General features: G+C 35.6%; 1 protein-coding gene across 1 annotated transcript in view; it reads right to left on the reverse strand.

Annotated features, from left to right (window-relative positions):
• LOC133615558 (protein tweety homolog 2-like) overlaps positions 1–18,226 on the reverse strand; it is a 131,644-nt gene that overhangs the window by 31,362 nt on the left and 82,056 nt on the right. Inside the window, exon 5 of the mRNA XM_061974236.2 lies at positions 9,298–9,393. Coding sequence (XP_061830220.1) covers positions 9,298–9,393 — 96 coding nt within the window. The remainder of the gene's footprint in view (positions 1–9,297; positions 9,394–18,226) is intronic.

The raw sequence follows: 18,226 nt of genomic DNA on the forward strand, positions 1-18,226 counted from the left end.
CCATGCATACCGTCAAGCATGGTGGTGGTTGTATTATGCTCTGGGCCTAGTTTGCTGCCATTGGAACTGGTGCTTTACAGAGAGTAAATGGGACAATGAAAAATTATAATTACCTCCAAATTCTTCAGGACAAGCTAAAATCATCAGCCCGGAGTTTGGGTCTTGGGCGCAGTTGGGTGTTCCAACAGGACGATGACCCCAAACACACGTCAAAAGTGGTATAGGAATGGCTAACTAAATCAGGCTAGAATTAAGGTTTTAGAATGGCCTTCTGTTAGAATAATTATGTATATATTATCACACTAACTTTATGCTTAAAGGGGAACATTATCACCAGACCTATGTAAGCGTCAATATATACCTTGATGTTGCAGAAAAAAGACCATATATTTTTTTAACCGATTTCTGAACTCTAAATGGGTGAATTTTGGCGAATTAAATGGCTTTCTAATATTCGCTCTCGGAGCGATGACGTCACATCGGGAAGCAATCCGCCATTTTCTCAAACACCGAGTCAAATCAGCTCTGTTATTTTCCGTTTTTTCGACCGTTTTCCGTACCTTGGAGACATCACGCCTCGTCGGTGTGTTGTCGGAGGGTGTAACAACACGAACAGGGACGGATTCAAGTTGCACCAGTGGCCCAAAGATGCGAAAGTGGCAAGAAATTGGACGGTTGTTCCGCACACTTTACCAACGAAAGCTATGCTACGACAGAGATGGCAAGAATGTGTGGATATCCTGCGACACTCAAAGCAGATGCATTTCCAACGATAAAGTCAAAGAAATCTGCCGCCAGACCCCCATTGAATCTGCCGGAGTGTGTGAGCAATTCAGGGACAAAGTACCTCGGTAGCACGGCAAGCAATGACGGCAGTTTGTTCCCGCAGACGAGCGAGCTAAACCCCCTGGATGTCTTGGCTCACACCGTCCCTTATGCCACCGAAGATGATCAAGAGAAGAATATCGACCCTAGCTTCCCTGGCCTGCTGACATCAACTCCAAAACTGGACGGATCAGCTTTCAGGAAAAGATAGCGGATGAGGGTATGTCTACAGAATATATTAATTGATGAAAATTGGGCTGTCTGCACTCTCAAAATGCATGTTGTTGCCAAATGTATTTCATATGCTGTAAACCTAGTTCATAGTTGTTAGTTTCCTTTAATGCCAAACAAACACATACCGATCGTTGGTTAGAAGGCGATCGCCGAATTTGTCCTCGCTTTCTCCCGTGTCGTTTTCGTCGGTTTTGCTTGCATACGGTTCAAACCGATATGGCTCAATAACTTCAGTTTCTTCTTCAATTTCATTTTCGCTACCTGCCTCCACACTACAACCATCCGTTTCAATACATGCGTAATCTGTTGAATCGCTTAAGCCGCTGAAATCCGAGTCTGAATCCGAGCTAATGTCGCTGTAGCTTGCTGTTCTATGCGCCATGTTTGTTTGTGTTGGCATCACTATGTGACGTCACAGGAAAAGGACGGGTGTATATAACGATGGTTAAAATCAGGCACTTTGAAGCTTTTTTTTAGGGATATTGCGTGATGGGTAAAATTTTGAAAAAAACTTCGAAAAATAAAATAAGCCACTGGGAACTGATTTGTAATGGTTTTAACCCTTCTGAAATTGTGATAATGTTCCCCTTTGCTATAAATTATTGTAAATTGTGCTGAAGTGGTATTTTTGTATCTTGTATCCTTGTCAGTCATACTTGCCAACCCTCCTGAATTTTCCGGGAGACTCCCGAAATTCAGCGCCTCTCCCGAAAAACTCCCGGGACAAATATTCTCCCGAAAATCTCCCGATTTTCAGCCGGAGCTGGAAGCCACGCCCCGTCCAGCTCCATGCGGACCTGAGTGAGGACCAGAGGTGGGTAGTAACGCGCTACATTTACTCCGTTACATCTACTTGAGTAACTTTTGGGATAAATTGTACTTCTAAGAGTAGTTTTAATGCAACATACTTTTACTTTTACTTAAGTATATTTATAGAGAAGAAACGCTACTTTTACTCCGCTACTTTTATCTACATTCAGCTCGCTACTCGCTACTAATTTTTATCGATCTGTTAATGCACGCTTTGTTTGTTTTGGTCTGTCAGACAGACCTTCAAAGTGCCTGCCTTACTGGTGACGTTTCACTTCGTTCCACCAATCAGATGCAGTCACTGGTGACGTTGGACCAATCAAACAGAGCCAGGTGGTCACATGACCTGACTTAAACAAGTTGAAAAACTTATTGGGGTGTTACCATTTAGTGGTCAATTGTACGGAATGTGTACTGTACTGTGCAATCTAATAATAAAAGTTCCAATCAATCAATCAAAAGTGTGAAGGAAAAAAGATACTTTTTTATTTTAACCGTACATCCCGTCAAAAGCCTAAAGACTGACCGCACATGAGGACGTTCCTGTCTTCACAATAGAAGTGCCGCTCCATCGCGCCTGCGCTTTCAAAACAAGAGTCTCCGAAAGCCAGCGCAAACAAGCTAGCAAGCTACGGAGTTTGACGCCAATATATTTCTTGTAAAGTGTATAAAAACAAATATGGAAGCTGGACAAACAAGATGCCAAAAACCCACCACTTTCATGTGGTATTAGACAGAAAGGAGGAACTTTTCTTCTCCTCCATTTGAAAACGTGGACGTTATCATCACAACTGTCTGATTACAATCAACGCAAGTCATCAGAATCAGGTAATACACCAACTTATATTCTTGTCTTCATGAAAGAAAGGAATCTATATGTTAAACATGCATGTATATTCATTAAAACCCCTTTAACATGTAAACAAAAACAGCTAAATACATATAAATTATATACTGTATATATCAATGTATATGTATGTATGTATGTATGTATGTATGTATGTATATATATATATATATATATATATATATATATATATATATATATATATATATATATATATATATATATATATGAGTGTGTATGTTACTCATCAGTTACTCAGTACTTGAGTAGTTTTTTCACAACATACTTTTTACTTTTACTCAAGTAAATATTTGGGTGACTACTCCTTACTTTTACTTGAGTAATAAATCTCTAAAGTAACAGTACTCTTACTTGAGTACAATTTCTGGCTACTCTACCCACCTCTGGTGAGGACAGCCTTTTTTCATGACAAACAGGGTGAGAAGAACTAAATCATCCAGACTAGAGATAAATTGTATTATTATGTTTATTTTACCTAAAAATAAATATATTTATTAATTTAAAAAAAATATATATATATAAATTTTTACTATATTTTGCTAAAAACATCAAAATTAATTGTATTTTTATTTGTATTTTTTCGTGACTCCTTATTACATCCAGCCATAGAATTATACATTAAAATAAACATATTTGAAATAATTGATTTTAAATTATCATAATAATTCATTTAAAATGACCTTATTTAATTATTAAAATAATTGCTTGTTTATCAACAACTTTAGCATTTTATTCATTACATTTTGAAACTCTCAGAAGCCAAGTTATGTTATATTCCTTAATATTTATTTATGCAAGTTTGAAGTATCAATTATCTAAACAGTTTTGTTTGCATATTTTCAGGATGTAGATATCTATATCTATATCTATATATATATATATATATATATATATATATATATATATATATATATATATATATATATATATATGTATGAAATACTTGACTTGGTGAATTCTAGCTGTCAATATACTCCTCCCCTCTTAACCACGCCCCCAACCACGGCCCGCCCCACCCCCGACCACGCCCCCACGCCCCACCTCCCGAAATCGGAGGTCTCAAGGTTGGCAAGTATGTTGTCAGTGTTGTGTCCAGACTCGGCCTGCTGACTGCCAAGGCTGAACACCGCCGTGACGCAGACAGAGCAGAGACAAGGCGATATGACCTGCGTCAACTAATTTTCATTTCTTCTATAATCATATATTGTGTCTAACTGGAGTTGTCAAGATTACCCCCTTCCCTCAGCGACAGCTTCAGTGAAGTAAACAGGGACCTCCCAAATAAATAGAGGAAGCACGCGGGCTGGACTTTTAGAACGTAGTTTGGATCTGTAACTAGAATACAGCCAAAAACACGCGTCTCCTCACATGAGCCAAATTGAACTCTGTCTCTGCATGATTCCTTGCTTCTTGTCTGATTAATAGATGTCATCAGTGTTTGAACCTGACACCTTCCCAAAGTCCTGACGTGTGGACAATGCTGAAGAAACAAGTCCATGTCAGAAAAACCAACACATTTAGCTGAACTGCACCAATTTTGTCAAGAGGAGTGGTCAAAAATTCAAGCAGAAGCTTGTGGATGGCTACCAAAAGCGCCTTATTGCAGTGAAACTTGCCAAGGGACATGTAAGCAAATATTAACATTGCTGTATGTATACTTTTGGTCACAATTTCAGTAGACCCATAATAAATTCATAAAAGAACCAAACTTCACGAATGTTTTTTTTGTGACCAACAAGTATGTGCTCCAATCACTCTATCACAAACAAATAAGAGTTGTAGAAATGATTGGAAACTCAAGACAGCCATGACATTATGTTCTTTACAAGTGTATGTCAACTTTTGACCAGGACTGTATAAATATGAATATATATTGCACACTAACAGAAGCTTACTGTGACAGTATGGATAGAATTCAAGGGACTCAGGAAAGCTAAGCTGGTGATGTCAGCGATATTTGACACCGCTACGGTATCTTTGTTACCGTTAATGGAGCTTTTATACGAGGCTGGCTGTCTGTCTATGCCAGTGTTTTTCAACATTTTTTGAGCCCAGGCACATTTTTTTCATTGGAACACACCACTAGCAGAAAACATTAAAAAAAATTAAACTCAGCACCCGATATTGACAGTAAAAAGTTGTTCTCGCAATTGTTGGATATAAATTCAAACCATAACCAACCATGCATCAATATAGCTCTTGTCTCAAAGTAGGTGTACTGTCACCACCTGTCACATCACCCCCTGACTTATTTGGAGATTTTTTGGTGTTTTCCTGTGTGTAGTGTTTCCTATTTTGTTGTTGATTGTCATGTCATGTACGGACGTACTTTGTGGACGCCGTCTGCTGCTCCAATCCATTCCAATCCACTTTATTTATATAGCACATTTAAACAACAAAAATGTTTCCAAAGTGCTGCACAACAATATAAAAAAGAATATTCAAATATTATCCTAATGACTGAATAAAAACAAAAAATAAATACATATAAAAACAATAAAAACAAATATAAAAATAAATATGATTAAAAACGATCTTAAAGGGTAAAACAAATTAAAACAGTAAATATAAATTTAAAAAAAAAAAAAAATGCAGAGGATAACAGAGGACCACACAACGCACATAGTATTAAAAGCCAAAGAATAACAGTGGGTCTTAAGACGAGACTTAAAACACTCCACTGTGGGAGCAGTTTGAAAATGGAGGGGGCAGAGTGTTCCAGAGCTTAGGGCCGACCACAGAGAAGGGCCCTGTCTCCCCTGGATTTAAGTCTGGTCTTGGGCACCACGAGCTGGAGCTGGCTCTGGGACCTCAGAGCGCGCACAGGAGTGTAAATTTGGATGAGGTCCGAGATATATTGGGGTGCCAGTCCATGTAAAGCTTTAAAAGCAAACAGCAAGGTTTTAAAATCAATACTAAAATGAACAGGGAGCCAGTGCAAACTCTGAAGAATTGGGGTTCACACGCTGTAAGTCTTTGCTGTCGTCCAGCATTCTGTTTTTGTTTACTTTGCAGCCAGTTCAGTTTTGCATAGCATACCCTAAGCTTCAATGCCTTTTCTTAGCGGCACTCGCCTTTTGTTTACTTTTGGTTTAAGCATTAGATACCTTTTTACCTGCACGCTGCCTCTCACTGTCGTCTGCATATTGTGATCACGACAAACCTTGTTCCCGACATCCACAAAGCAATTAGCTACCTGCTGCCACCTACTGATATGGAATAGTATTACACAGTTACTGTGACGTGCTCCAGACAGCACACACACTCAACAACGGCACATTATAATTACTGCAATGCAAAAACTGAAATCTAAGTAAGATTAAATATCTCAAATAAGGGTGATATTTGCTTATTTTCTGTCTGATAAGATAATTCTTCTCACTAAGCAGAGTTTATGTTTGAGTGTTTTACTTGTTTTAAGTGTTTTAGTCCTAAATGATCTCAGTAAGATATTACAGCTTGTTGCTGAGATTTTATGACCTATATTGAGTAAAACATGCTTGAAACTAGAATATCAACTGTTGCAAAGCTGTGTCATCAACACTCACAAGTATAAAACTACTTTTTTAAAGTAATAATTTCTTATTTCAAGCATGAAAAAAATAATCATGATGCCATGTGCATATCATTATGTCAAGATAATGGCACTAGCATTTACTTATTTAAGAATATTCTTCAACATATTGAGCAAAAAGGTCAAAAAAAAAATTCTACCAAGAAAAGTGCACTTGTTATTAGTGAGAATATACTTATATACCACCTAGTACCAACCTCGTCATGTCCGTTGTGTCCTGAGCAAGACACTTCACCCTTGCTCCTGATGGGTGCTGGTTAGCGCCTTGCATGGCAGCTCCCTCCATCAGTGTGTGAATGTGTGTGTGAATGGGTAAATGTGGAAGTAGTGTCAAAGCGCTTTGAGTACCTTGAAGGTAGAAAAGCGCTATACAAGTACAACCCATTATTTTAAGGTATTCTTGGGTTCATTGAGGTTAGCTAATTTTACTTGTTTTGGAATTTCTTGACAAGCCGACATTTCTTGTTCAATTGGCAGATAATTTTGCTTGGTTCAAATAAAACACCCAAATTTTATTTATTTTTTTCTTGTTTTCGAATACTGACTTTTTGCAGTGTAGGGACTGAAAGTACTGACAGCCTACAGAACCAGGCCAGCCACTACACAGTTCTACAGGAGCTTAATTTAAGAATATTTTTCAACATATTGAGAAAAAAGATCCTTTTTTTTTTTTCTGTTAAGAAAACTGCACTTGTTATTAGTGAGAATATACTTATTTTAAGGTATTTTTGGGTTCATTGAGGTTAGCTCATTTTACTTGTTCTGGAAAGTCTTGACAAGCCGAAATTTCTTGTTCTATTGGCAGATAATTTTGCTTAGTTCAAGTAAAATACCCCTAATTTTTGTATATTTTTTTCTTGTTTTCGAACACTGACTTTTTGCAGTGTAGGGACTGAAAGTACTGACAGCCTACAGAACCAGGCCAGCCACTACACAGTTCTACAGGAGCTTAATTTAAGAATATTTTTCAACATATTGAGAAAAAAGATCCTTTTTTTTTTTCTGTTAAGAAAACTGCACTTGTTATTAGTGAGAATATACTTATTTTAAGGTATTTTTGGGTTCATTGAGGTTAGCTCATTTTACTTGTTCTGGAAAGTCTTGACAAGCCGAAATTTCTTGTTCTATTGGCAGATAATTTTGCTTAGTTCAAGTAAAATACCCCTAATTTTTGTATATTTTTTTCTTGTTTTCGAACACTGACTTTTTGCAGTGTAGGGACTGAAAGTACTGACCGCCTACAGAACCAGGCCAGCCACTACACAGTTCTACAGGAGCTTAATTTAAGAATATTTTTCAACATATTGAGAAAAAAGATCTTTTTTTTTTTTCTGTTAAGAAAAGTGCACTTGTTATTAGTGAGAATATACTTATTTTAAGGTATTTTTTGGGGTTCATTGAGGTTAGCTAATTTTCCTTGTTTTGGAAAATCTTGACAAGCCGAAATTTCTTGTTCTATTGGCAGATAATTTTGCTTGGTTCAAATAAAATACCCCAATTTTATTTTATTTTTTCTTGTTTTCGAACACTGACTTTTTGCAGTGTAGGGACTGAAAGTACTGACAGCCTACAGAACCAGGCCAGACACTACACAGTTCTACAGGAGCTTAATTTAAGAATATTTTTCAACATATTGAGAAAAAATATCTTTTTTTTTTTTTTCTGTTATGAAAAGTGCACTTGTTATTAGTGAGAATATACTTATTTTAAGGTATTTTTTGGGTTCATTGAGGTTAACTAATTTGACTTGTTTTGGAAAGTCTTGACCAGCCGAAATTTCTTGTTCTATTGGCAGATCATTTTGCTTGGTTCAGATAAAATACCCCAATTTTAATTTATTTTTTCTTGTTTTCGAACACTGTCTTTTTGCAGTGTAGGGACTGGAAGTACTGACAGCCTACAGAACCAGGCCGGCCACTACACAGTTCTACAGGAGCTTAATTTAAGAATATTTTTCAACATATTGAGAAAAAATATCATTTTTTTTTTCTGTTAAGAAAAGTGCACTTGTTATTAGTGAGAATATACTTATTTTAAGGTATTTTTTGGGTTCATTGAGGTTAGCTAATTTGACTTGTTTTGGAAAATCTTGACAAGCCGAAATTTCTTGTTCTATTGGCAGATAATTTTGCTTAGTTCAAGTAAAATACCCTTAATTTTTGTATATTTTTTTCTTGTTTTCGAACACTGTCTTTTTGCAGTGTAGGGACTGAAAGTACTGACCGCCTACAGAACCAGGCCAGACACTACACAGTTCTACAGGAGCTTAATTTAAGAATATTTTTCAGCATATTGAGAAAAAATATCTATTTTTTTTTTTCTGTTAAGAAAAGTGCACTTGTTATTAGTGAGAATATACTTATTTTAAGGTATTTTTTGGGTTAATTGAGGTTAGCTAATTTTACTTGTTCTGGAAAGTCTTGACAAGCCGAAATTTCTTGTTCTATTGGCAGATAATTTTGCTTAGTTCAAGTAAAATACCCCTAATTTTTGTATATTTTTTTCTTGTTTTCGAACACTGCCTTTTTGCAGTGTAGGGACTGAAAGTACTGACAGCCTACAGAACCAGGCCAGACACTACACAGTTCTACAGGAGCTTAATTTAAGAATATTTTTCAACATATTGAGAAAAAAGATCTATTTTTTTTTTCTGTTAAGAAAAGTGCACTTGTTATTAGTGAGAATATACTTATTTTAAGGTATTTTTTTTGGGTTCTTGAGGTTAGCTAATTTTACTTTTTCTTGTTCTATTGGCAGATAATTTTGCTTAGTTAAAATAAAATACCCTTAATTTTTGTATTTTTTTGTCTTGTTTTTGAACACTGACTTTTTGCAGTGTGGTCTGCAAAAAACATTTTTAACACAATTAGGTGAAATGACATCATCTCCCACGGCACACCAGACAATATCTCACAGTGGTTGAAAAACACTGGTCTATGCAACGGCATGGGAACACCAAAAATAAATGAATATGACTCCAACTTACATGACGAGCAGCCATCGAGATTGCTTGACCATCCCCAAGCACAGGGCCAAACATATGAGCAGATCCAAGATCAGCAGGAGCAGATAGGTCAACCATCTATAGTAGGAGACATAGGGTATTAAACAAACCCTCATATAGCAAGTGCTGGTTAAATGTGTGTTTTACACCCAAGATCTAAGATAAGTGTCAGAGACATCAGATTTCCTGCCTCCTGGTTAGAGCCCATCTGCTTGGGCTAGTAATTTGCAGCCTATGGGCTCAATAATTCAACACCACAAATCCATAGACATTAAATTTTCAAGCTCTGAAAAATGTCCTTCGTGTGCACGTTGCACACACAGCCCGGACTTTCAATGTGCGTGTGTGTGTGTGTGTGTGTGTGTGTGTGTGTGTGTCCTCTAACCATCCACAACAGCCACGCTACCGTCGTAAATCTTAAGAGAACAACAAAAAAATATTGATTGCATACAATTTAAGAGACCCGCTGCGCTAAATCTTCACATTAAGGTCACCGGAGAGTATGTTAGAGCAGCGGTTCTTAACCTTTTTTGACCTCGGGGCCCCACTTTTCCACTACGGAAGAGCCGGAGCCCACTCAAATATTAACAATGAAGTTGATTTTAATCATATTCTATAATGATGTCCAACCTACTTAAAGTTTAAAACTTTGCCAAATCATATAAAAGCATGGGTTAATCACAAATATTATTACCAAGGTAGTGTTGTCCTGATACCAACATGTATTTTAATGCTTTTCTAAATAAAGGGGACCACAAAAAAAGTGCATTATTTGCTTTAATTTAACAAAAAAAACCTTAGGGTACATTAAACATATGTTTCTTATTGCAAGTTTGTCCTGAAATAAAATAGTAAACATACAAGACAACTTGTCTTTTAGTAGTAAGTAAACAAACAAAGACTCCTAATTTAGTCTGCTGACATATGCAGTAACATATTGTGTTATTTTCCATTCTATTATTTTGTCAACATTATGAGGGACGAACTGTAAAAAATTATTATTAATCTACTTGTTCATTTACTGTTAATATCTGCTTATTTTCTCTTTTAACATGTTCTATCTACACTTCTGTTAAAATGTAATAATCACTTATTCTTCTGTTGTTTGAATGCTTTACATTAGTTTTGGATGATACCACACATTTAGGTATCAATCTGATACCAAATTGTTACAGGATCATACATTGGTCATATTAAAAGTCCAGGGACATATTTCCTGAGTTTATAAACATAAAATAGATTTTGGGATGCTAAAAAAACATTTGTACCGACTAGATACGCTCCTGTACTTGATATCATTACAGTGGAGGTCAGGTGTAGATCCACCCATGGCGTTTGTTTAATTAATCCCTGAATGGATTTTTTTATGAGTATGTAAGGGTTAAATGTAAACACAGCTAGTGCAGATGATAAAGGATGGTAATGGTAATAGTTTAGTTTAGTTCCAACTGGTGTTGTCCCGATACCGGTACCAAAATTAGTTTGATACTTTTCTAAATAAAGGGGACCACAAAAAAAGTGCATTATTTGCTTTAATTTAACAAAACAAACCTTAGGATACATTAAACATATGTTTCTTATTGCAAGTTTGTCTTTAAATAAAATAGTGAACATACTAGACAACTTGTCTTTTATTAGTAAGTAAGCAAACAAAGACTCCTAATTTAGTCTGCTGACATATGCAGTAACATATCATTTATCATTCTATTATTTTGTCAACATTATGAGGGACAAACTGTAAAAAATTATTATTAATCTACTTGTTCATTTTCTGTTAATATCTGCTTACTTTGTCTTTTAACATGTTCTATCTACACTTCTGTTAAAATGTAATAATCACTTATTCTTCTGTTGTTTGGATACTTTACATTAGTTTTGGATGATACTACACATTTAAGTATCAATCTGATACCAAATTTTTACAGGATCATACATTGGTCATATTCAAAGTCCAGGGACATATTTCCTGAGTTTATAAACGTAAAATAGATTTTGGGATGCTAAAAAAATATTTGTATCAACTAGATACGCTCCTGTACTTGATATCATTACAGTGGAGGTCAGGTGTAGATCCACCCATGGCATTTGTTTAATTAATCCCTGAATGGATTTCTTTTATGAGTATGTAAGGGTTAAATGCAAACACAGCTAGTGCAGATGATAAAGGATGGTAATGGTAATAGTTTAGTTTAGTTCCAACTGGTGTTGTCCCGATACCGGTACCAAAATTAGTTTGATACTTTTCGGTACTTTTCTAAATAAAGGGGACCACAAAAAATGGCATTACTGGCTTTATTTGAACAAAAAATCTTAGGGTACATTAAACATATGTTTATTATTGCAAGTTTGCCCTTAAATAAAATAGTGAACATACAAGACAACTTGTCTTTTAGTAGTAAGTAAACAAACAAAGACTCCTAATTTAGTCTGCTGACATATTCAGTAACATATCATTTATCATTCTATTATTTTGTCAACATTATGAGGGACAAACTGTAAAAAATGATTATTAATCTACTTGTTCATTTACTGTTAATATCTGCTTATTTTCTCTTTTAACATGTTCTATCTACACTTCTGTTAAAATGTAATAATCACTTATTCTTCTGTTGTTTGGATGCTTTACATTAGTTTTGGATGATACCACACATTTGGGTATCAATCCGATACCAAGTCGTTACGGGATCTATGTAACGTTACAAAGGACCTAAAGTTAGTGTCATTTGCAGATGACACAAATGTGTCTTGTTCAGGCGAGAACACACAGAATCTAAAACAAATACCGTATTTTTCGGACTATAAGTCGCAGTTTTTTTCATAATTGCGACTTATACTCAGGAGCGACTTATGTGTGAAATTGTTAACACATTACCGTAAAATATCAAATAATATTATTTAGCTCATTCACGTAAGAGACTAGACGTATAAGATTTCATGGGATTTAGCGATTAGGAGTGACAGATTGTTTGGTAAACGTATAGCATGTTCTATATGTTATAGTTATTTGAATGACTCTTACCATAATATGTTACGTTAACATAACAGGCACGTTCTCAGTTGGTTATTTATGCCTCATATAACGTACACTTATTCAGCTTGTTGTTCACTATTCTTTATTTATTTTAAATTGCCTTTCAAATGTCTATTCTTGGTGTTGGCTTTTATCAAATATATTCCCCCAAATATGCGACTTATATATGTTTTTTTCCTTCTTTATTATGCATTTTCGGCCAGTGCGACTTATACTCCGAAAAATACGGTAATAACAGAAGAAATAAACAAATTAAAAAGATGGTTTGACAAAAACAGACTATCTTTGAAACTTAGTAAAACTAAAATAATGCTATTTGGTAACAGTAGAAGAGAAAGTCAAACACAAATACAAACAGACGGAGTCAATATTGAAAGGGTAAAAGAAAACACATTTTTGGGTGTAATAATAGATTATAAAATGAACTGGAAATTTCATGTAAAAAATATACAACATAAAGTAGCAAGAAACAGGTCAATAATGAATAAAACTAAATATGTTCTGGACCAAAAATCACTCCATATTCTCTACTACTCGTTATTTGTGCAGAAATATGGGGAAATAACTACAAAAGTACACTTCATTCATTAACGGTATAACAAAAAAGTTCAGTTAGAATAACACATAATGTTGGATATAGAGAACATACAAACCCGTTATTTATTTTAATCAAAAATATTGAAATGTGACGACTTGGTGGATTTGCAAACAGCTAAAATTATGTACAAAGCAAACTATAACCTGCTAGCCCAGAATGTACAACAATTCACAAAAGGAAAATCTAATTTAAAACATTTGTATGCATGTACAACATTTAAGACCTTTAACATATCCAAATGTGGAATAGAAATTATGAAATGGATTACACAAGGAAATCAAACAAATTGTTGTGTTTTTATTTCCCTGCCTTCGCTTTTATTGTGATGTTTCCTCAGCTCATTAGTCTCCAGTGAGGGGCGGACACTAAGGCACACCTGCAACCTATTTCTTCAGACCCACAGCTGGGTCTTGCCGGTTATTTTATCCTGCACCTCCCACGTGCATGCGCCTACTTCGCCTCGTCAGTCCTGGTACGTTATTTCTCCTTAGTCCTGTTATTTCTAACCTTGTTGTGTTTGTTTCCCAGCCTCCTTGAGGTAGCAAGGACATTATGCTGTGCTGAGTGCTCCCTGGTTTTTTCCCCTGTCGACCACTGAGGAACCTGTTTTAGTTAGTATTTCATGGTGTGCATTTTTGCCCCATCGCTTTTTGTTACACTTTTTGGACTTATTATTATATGTATTCATTTTTTGTTATTCAAACTTGCCTCCCGTCTCTGCATCCCGGGGTCACCCCCTTGACCAGTTCGTAACACAAATATGATTCAGTTTAAGATACTGTTCCAACAACAAGTCTTCAGAAAGTACAAATAGAACAATTACCGTATTTTTCGGACTATAAGTCGCAGTTTTTTTCATAGTTTGGCCGGGCTCCAGTGCGACTTATATATGTTTTTTCCCTTTTATATTATGCATTTTCGCATACTTGCCAACCCTCCCGAATCTTCCGGGAGACTCCCGAAATTCAGAGCCTCTCCCGAAATCCTCCCCGGACAAATATTCTCCCGAAAATCTCCCGATTTTCAGCCGGAGCTGGAGGCCACGCCCCCTCCAGCTCCATGCGGACCTGAGTGAGGACCACAGGGTGACAAAAACTAAATCATCCAGACTAGAGATAAATTGTATTATTATGTTTATCTTACCTATAAATAATTATATTTATTAATTTAAAAAAAAAACTAAATACATTTTTACTATATTTTGCTAAAAACATAAAAATTAATTGTATTTTTATTTGTATTTTTTCTGACTCCTTATTACATCCAGCCATAGAATTATACATTAAAATAAACATATTGGAAATAATTAATTTTAAGTGATCATAATAATTAATTTAAAATGACCATATTTAATTATTAAAATAATTGTTTGTTTATCAACAACTTTAGCATTTTATTCATTACATTTTGAAGCTCTCAGAAGCCAAGTTATGTTATATTCCTTAAGATTGATCAATTATCTAAACACAGTTTTGTTTGCATATTTTCAGGATATATATATATATATATATATATATATATATATATATATATATATATATATATATATATATATATATATATATATATACATACATACATACATACATACATACATACATACATACATACATACATACATACATATATATATATATATATATATATAAATACACACATACATACATACATACATATATATATATATATATATATATATATATATATATATATATATATATATATATATATATATATATATATATATATATATATATATATATGTATATGTATGTATATATATATATGTTTGAAATACTTGACTTGGTAAATTCTAGCTGTCAATATACTCCTCCCCTCCTAACCACGCCCCCGCCCTCAACCACGCCCCCGTCCCACCCCCGACCATGCCCCCCATCCCCCCACCTCCCGAAATTGGGGGTCTCAAGGTTGGCAAGTATGCATTTTCGGCAGGTGCGACTTATACTCCGGTGCGAATTATACTCCGAAAAATACGGTATAATAAACATCTTGAACCTTTTAAAAAAAATAAATAAATAAAATAAAAATAAAAAAGAGATAGTGATTATTAATGCATTCAGCATTTGTTTACTTACTTATGGTGTGTTGCTAACAGAGAACAAAGAAATTGGATAAAACTGCTATGATATGAAAAGGGGTAGGATTAAATAAGCTCTGCTTCTTCCCACTCCTTTTCGGAGGTGCTGTAGTGAAACAACTGGAAATATGTGATGCATTATATTGTAATTGTATTGTATGTATGTTCGAAATAAACAGAAAATCAACTGAACTAATTATTGGCCCTGTGATGAGGGGGCGACTTGTCCAGGGTGTACACCCCCTTCCGCCTGAATTCAGCTGAACTAGGCTCCAGCACCCCGTGCAACCCCAAAAGGGACAAGCGGTAGAAAATGGATGGATGAACTGTAATTATAAGTACTAATGCAGACAAACTCTTTATAGTGGCGCTGCGTACAATTTCGAGAAGTGATTCCTCGCTTCCTTGCTCCCTAGAAGTTTCGTGTTGATCATGAATCATGCATCTCGCCCGGACAGAAGAAGTCTGAGGATGTATTCCGACTAGTTGGTACACTTTGATCGCCATTTAGGCGACACGAAAAGACACTTACGGTCATTCTTCATCTAAATGGGAATATACGAACATCCCATCAGTCTGCATCCTAATGACAGCAGACATTGCACAGTAAGAGATGTTTTATTACGTTTGTTGGCCCTCATGAAGTCTGCAGTGAGCAGAAATCAGTGATGGAGAAAAAAAAAAAAAGCAAACGTCGTGATAGAATAGAATAGAACGGACTTTATTGTCATTATATTTGCGTATAACATACTTGCCAACCTTGAGACCTCCGATTTCGGGAGGTGGGGGGCGCGGTCAGGGGTGGGGCGGGGCGTGGTGAAGAGGGGAGGAGTATATTGACAGCTAGAATTCACCAAGTCAAGTATTTCATATATATATATATATATATATATATATATATATACATACATACATACATACATACATACATACATACATACATACATACATACATATATATATATATATATATATATATATATATATATATATATATATATATATATATATATATATATATATATATAGGTAAAAGCCAGTAAATTAGAATATTTTGAAAAACTTGATTTATTTCAGTAATTGCATTCAAAAGGTGTAACTTGTACATTATATTTATTCATTGCACACAGACTGATGCATTCAAATGTTTATTTCATTTAATTTTGATGATTTGAAGTGGCAACAAATGAAAATCCAAAATTCCGTGTGTCACAAAATTAGAATATTACTTAAGGCTAATACAAAAAAGGGATTTTTAGAAATGTTGGCCAACTGAAAAGTATGAAAATGAAAAATATGAGCATGTACAATACTCAATACTTGGTTGGAGCTCCTTTTGCCTCAATTACTGCGTTAATGCGGCGTGGCATGGAGTCGATGAGTTTCTGGCACTGCTCAGGTGTTATGAGAGCCCAGGTTGCTCTGATAGTGGCCTTCAACTCTTCTGCGTTTTTGGGTCTGGCATTCTGCATCTTCCTTTTCACAATACCCCACAGATTTTCTATGGGGCTAAGGTCAGGGGAGTTGGCGGGCCAATTTAGAACAGAAATACCATGGTCCGTAAACCAGGCACGGGTAGATTTTGCGCTGTGTGCAGGCGCCAAGTCCTGTTGGAACTTGAAATCTCCATCTCCATAGAGCAGGTCAGCAGCAGGAAGCATGAAGTGCTCTAAAACTTGCTGGTAGACGGCTGCGTTGACCCTGGATCTCAGGAAATAGAGTGGACCGACACCAGCAGATGACATGGCACCCCAAACCATCACTGATGGTGGAAACTTTACACTAGACTTCAGGCAACGTGGATCCTGTGCCTCTCCTGTCTTCCTCCAGACTCTGGGACCTCGATTTCCAAAGGAAATGCAAAATTTGCATGGTTGGGTGATGGTTTGGGGTGCCATGTCATCTGCTGGTGTCGGTCCACTCTGTTTCCTGAGATCCAGGGTCAACGCAGCCGTCTACCAGCAAGTTTTAGAGCACTTCATGCTTCCTGCTGCTGACCTGCTCTATGGAGATGGAGATTTCAAGTCCCAACAGGACTTGGCGCCTGCACACAGCGCAAAATCTACCCGTGCCTGGTTTTTGCAATTACTGAAATAAATCAAGTTTTTCAAAATATTCTAATTTACTGGCTTTTACCTGTATATATATATATATATATGTATATATATATATCCTGAAAATATGCAAACAAAACTGTGTTTAGATAATTGATACTTCAAACTTGCATAAACAAATATTAAGGAATATAACATAACTTGGCTTCTGAGAGCTTCAAAATGTAATGAATAAAATGCTAAAGTTGTTGATAAACAAGCAATTATTTTAATAATTAAATATGGTCATCCATGAATTATGATAATTTAAAATTAATTATTTTAAATATGTTTATTTTAATGTATAATTCTATGGCTGGATGTAATAAGGAGTCAGAAAAAATACATATACAAATGCAATTAATTTTGATGTTTTTAGCTAAATATAGTAAAAATGTATTTCGTTTTTTTTTTTTTTAATTAATAAATATATTTATTTTTAGGTAAGATAAACATAATAATACAATTTATCTCTAGTATGGATGATTTAGTTCTTGTCACCCTGTTGTCCTCCCGTCGTGAAAAAAGGCTGTCCTCGCTCAGGTCCGCATGGAGCTGGAGGGGGCGTGGCCTCCAGCTCCGGCTGAAAATCGGGAGATTTTCGGGAGAATAATTGTCCCGGGAGGTTTTCGGGAGAGGCGCTGAATTTCGGGAGTCCCCCGGAAAATTCGGGAGGGTTGGCAAGTATGGCGTATAACGAGATTAAGGACTCTATGGGCTTTGTACCGAGGATGTCGTTGTGGCTTGTGCAGCCCTTTGAGACACTTGTGATTTAGGGCTATATAAATAAACATTGATTGATTGATTGATTGACTCCAATTTAAGGTGCGGTAGTGGGAACAAATATGGGATAAAAACAAATTACACAAGAGGTAATAAAGATAAAACTAAGAATTGAAATAAACAGACTACAAATAAAAATAATAAGCAATCCTGTAAAATATACAAAACAATATACAAAATACTGTACAATATACAGAACAAGACAAGAGTACCGGAGTAATAAATAACAATCAGTGTCGGATGTATTGCACTCGAAGGGTAATATTGCACAGTAGGGTATTAGGGCAGGATATTGTATAGGGATGAAT

The sequence above is a fragment of the Nerophis lumbriciformis genome, linkage group LG22 (genome assembly GCF_033978685.3).
Source record: "Nerophis lumbriciformis linkage group LG22, RoL_Nlum_v2.1, whole genome shotgun sequence".
Taxonomy (NCBI): domain Eukaryota; kingdom Metazoa; phylum Chordata; class Actinopteri; order Syngnathiformes; family Syngnathidae; genus Nerophis; species Nerophis lumbriciformis.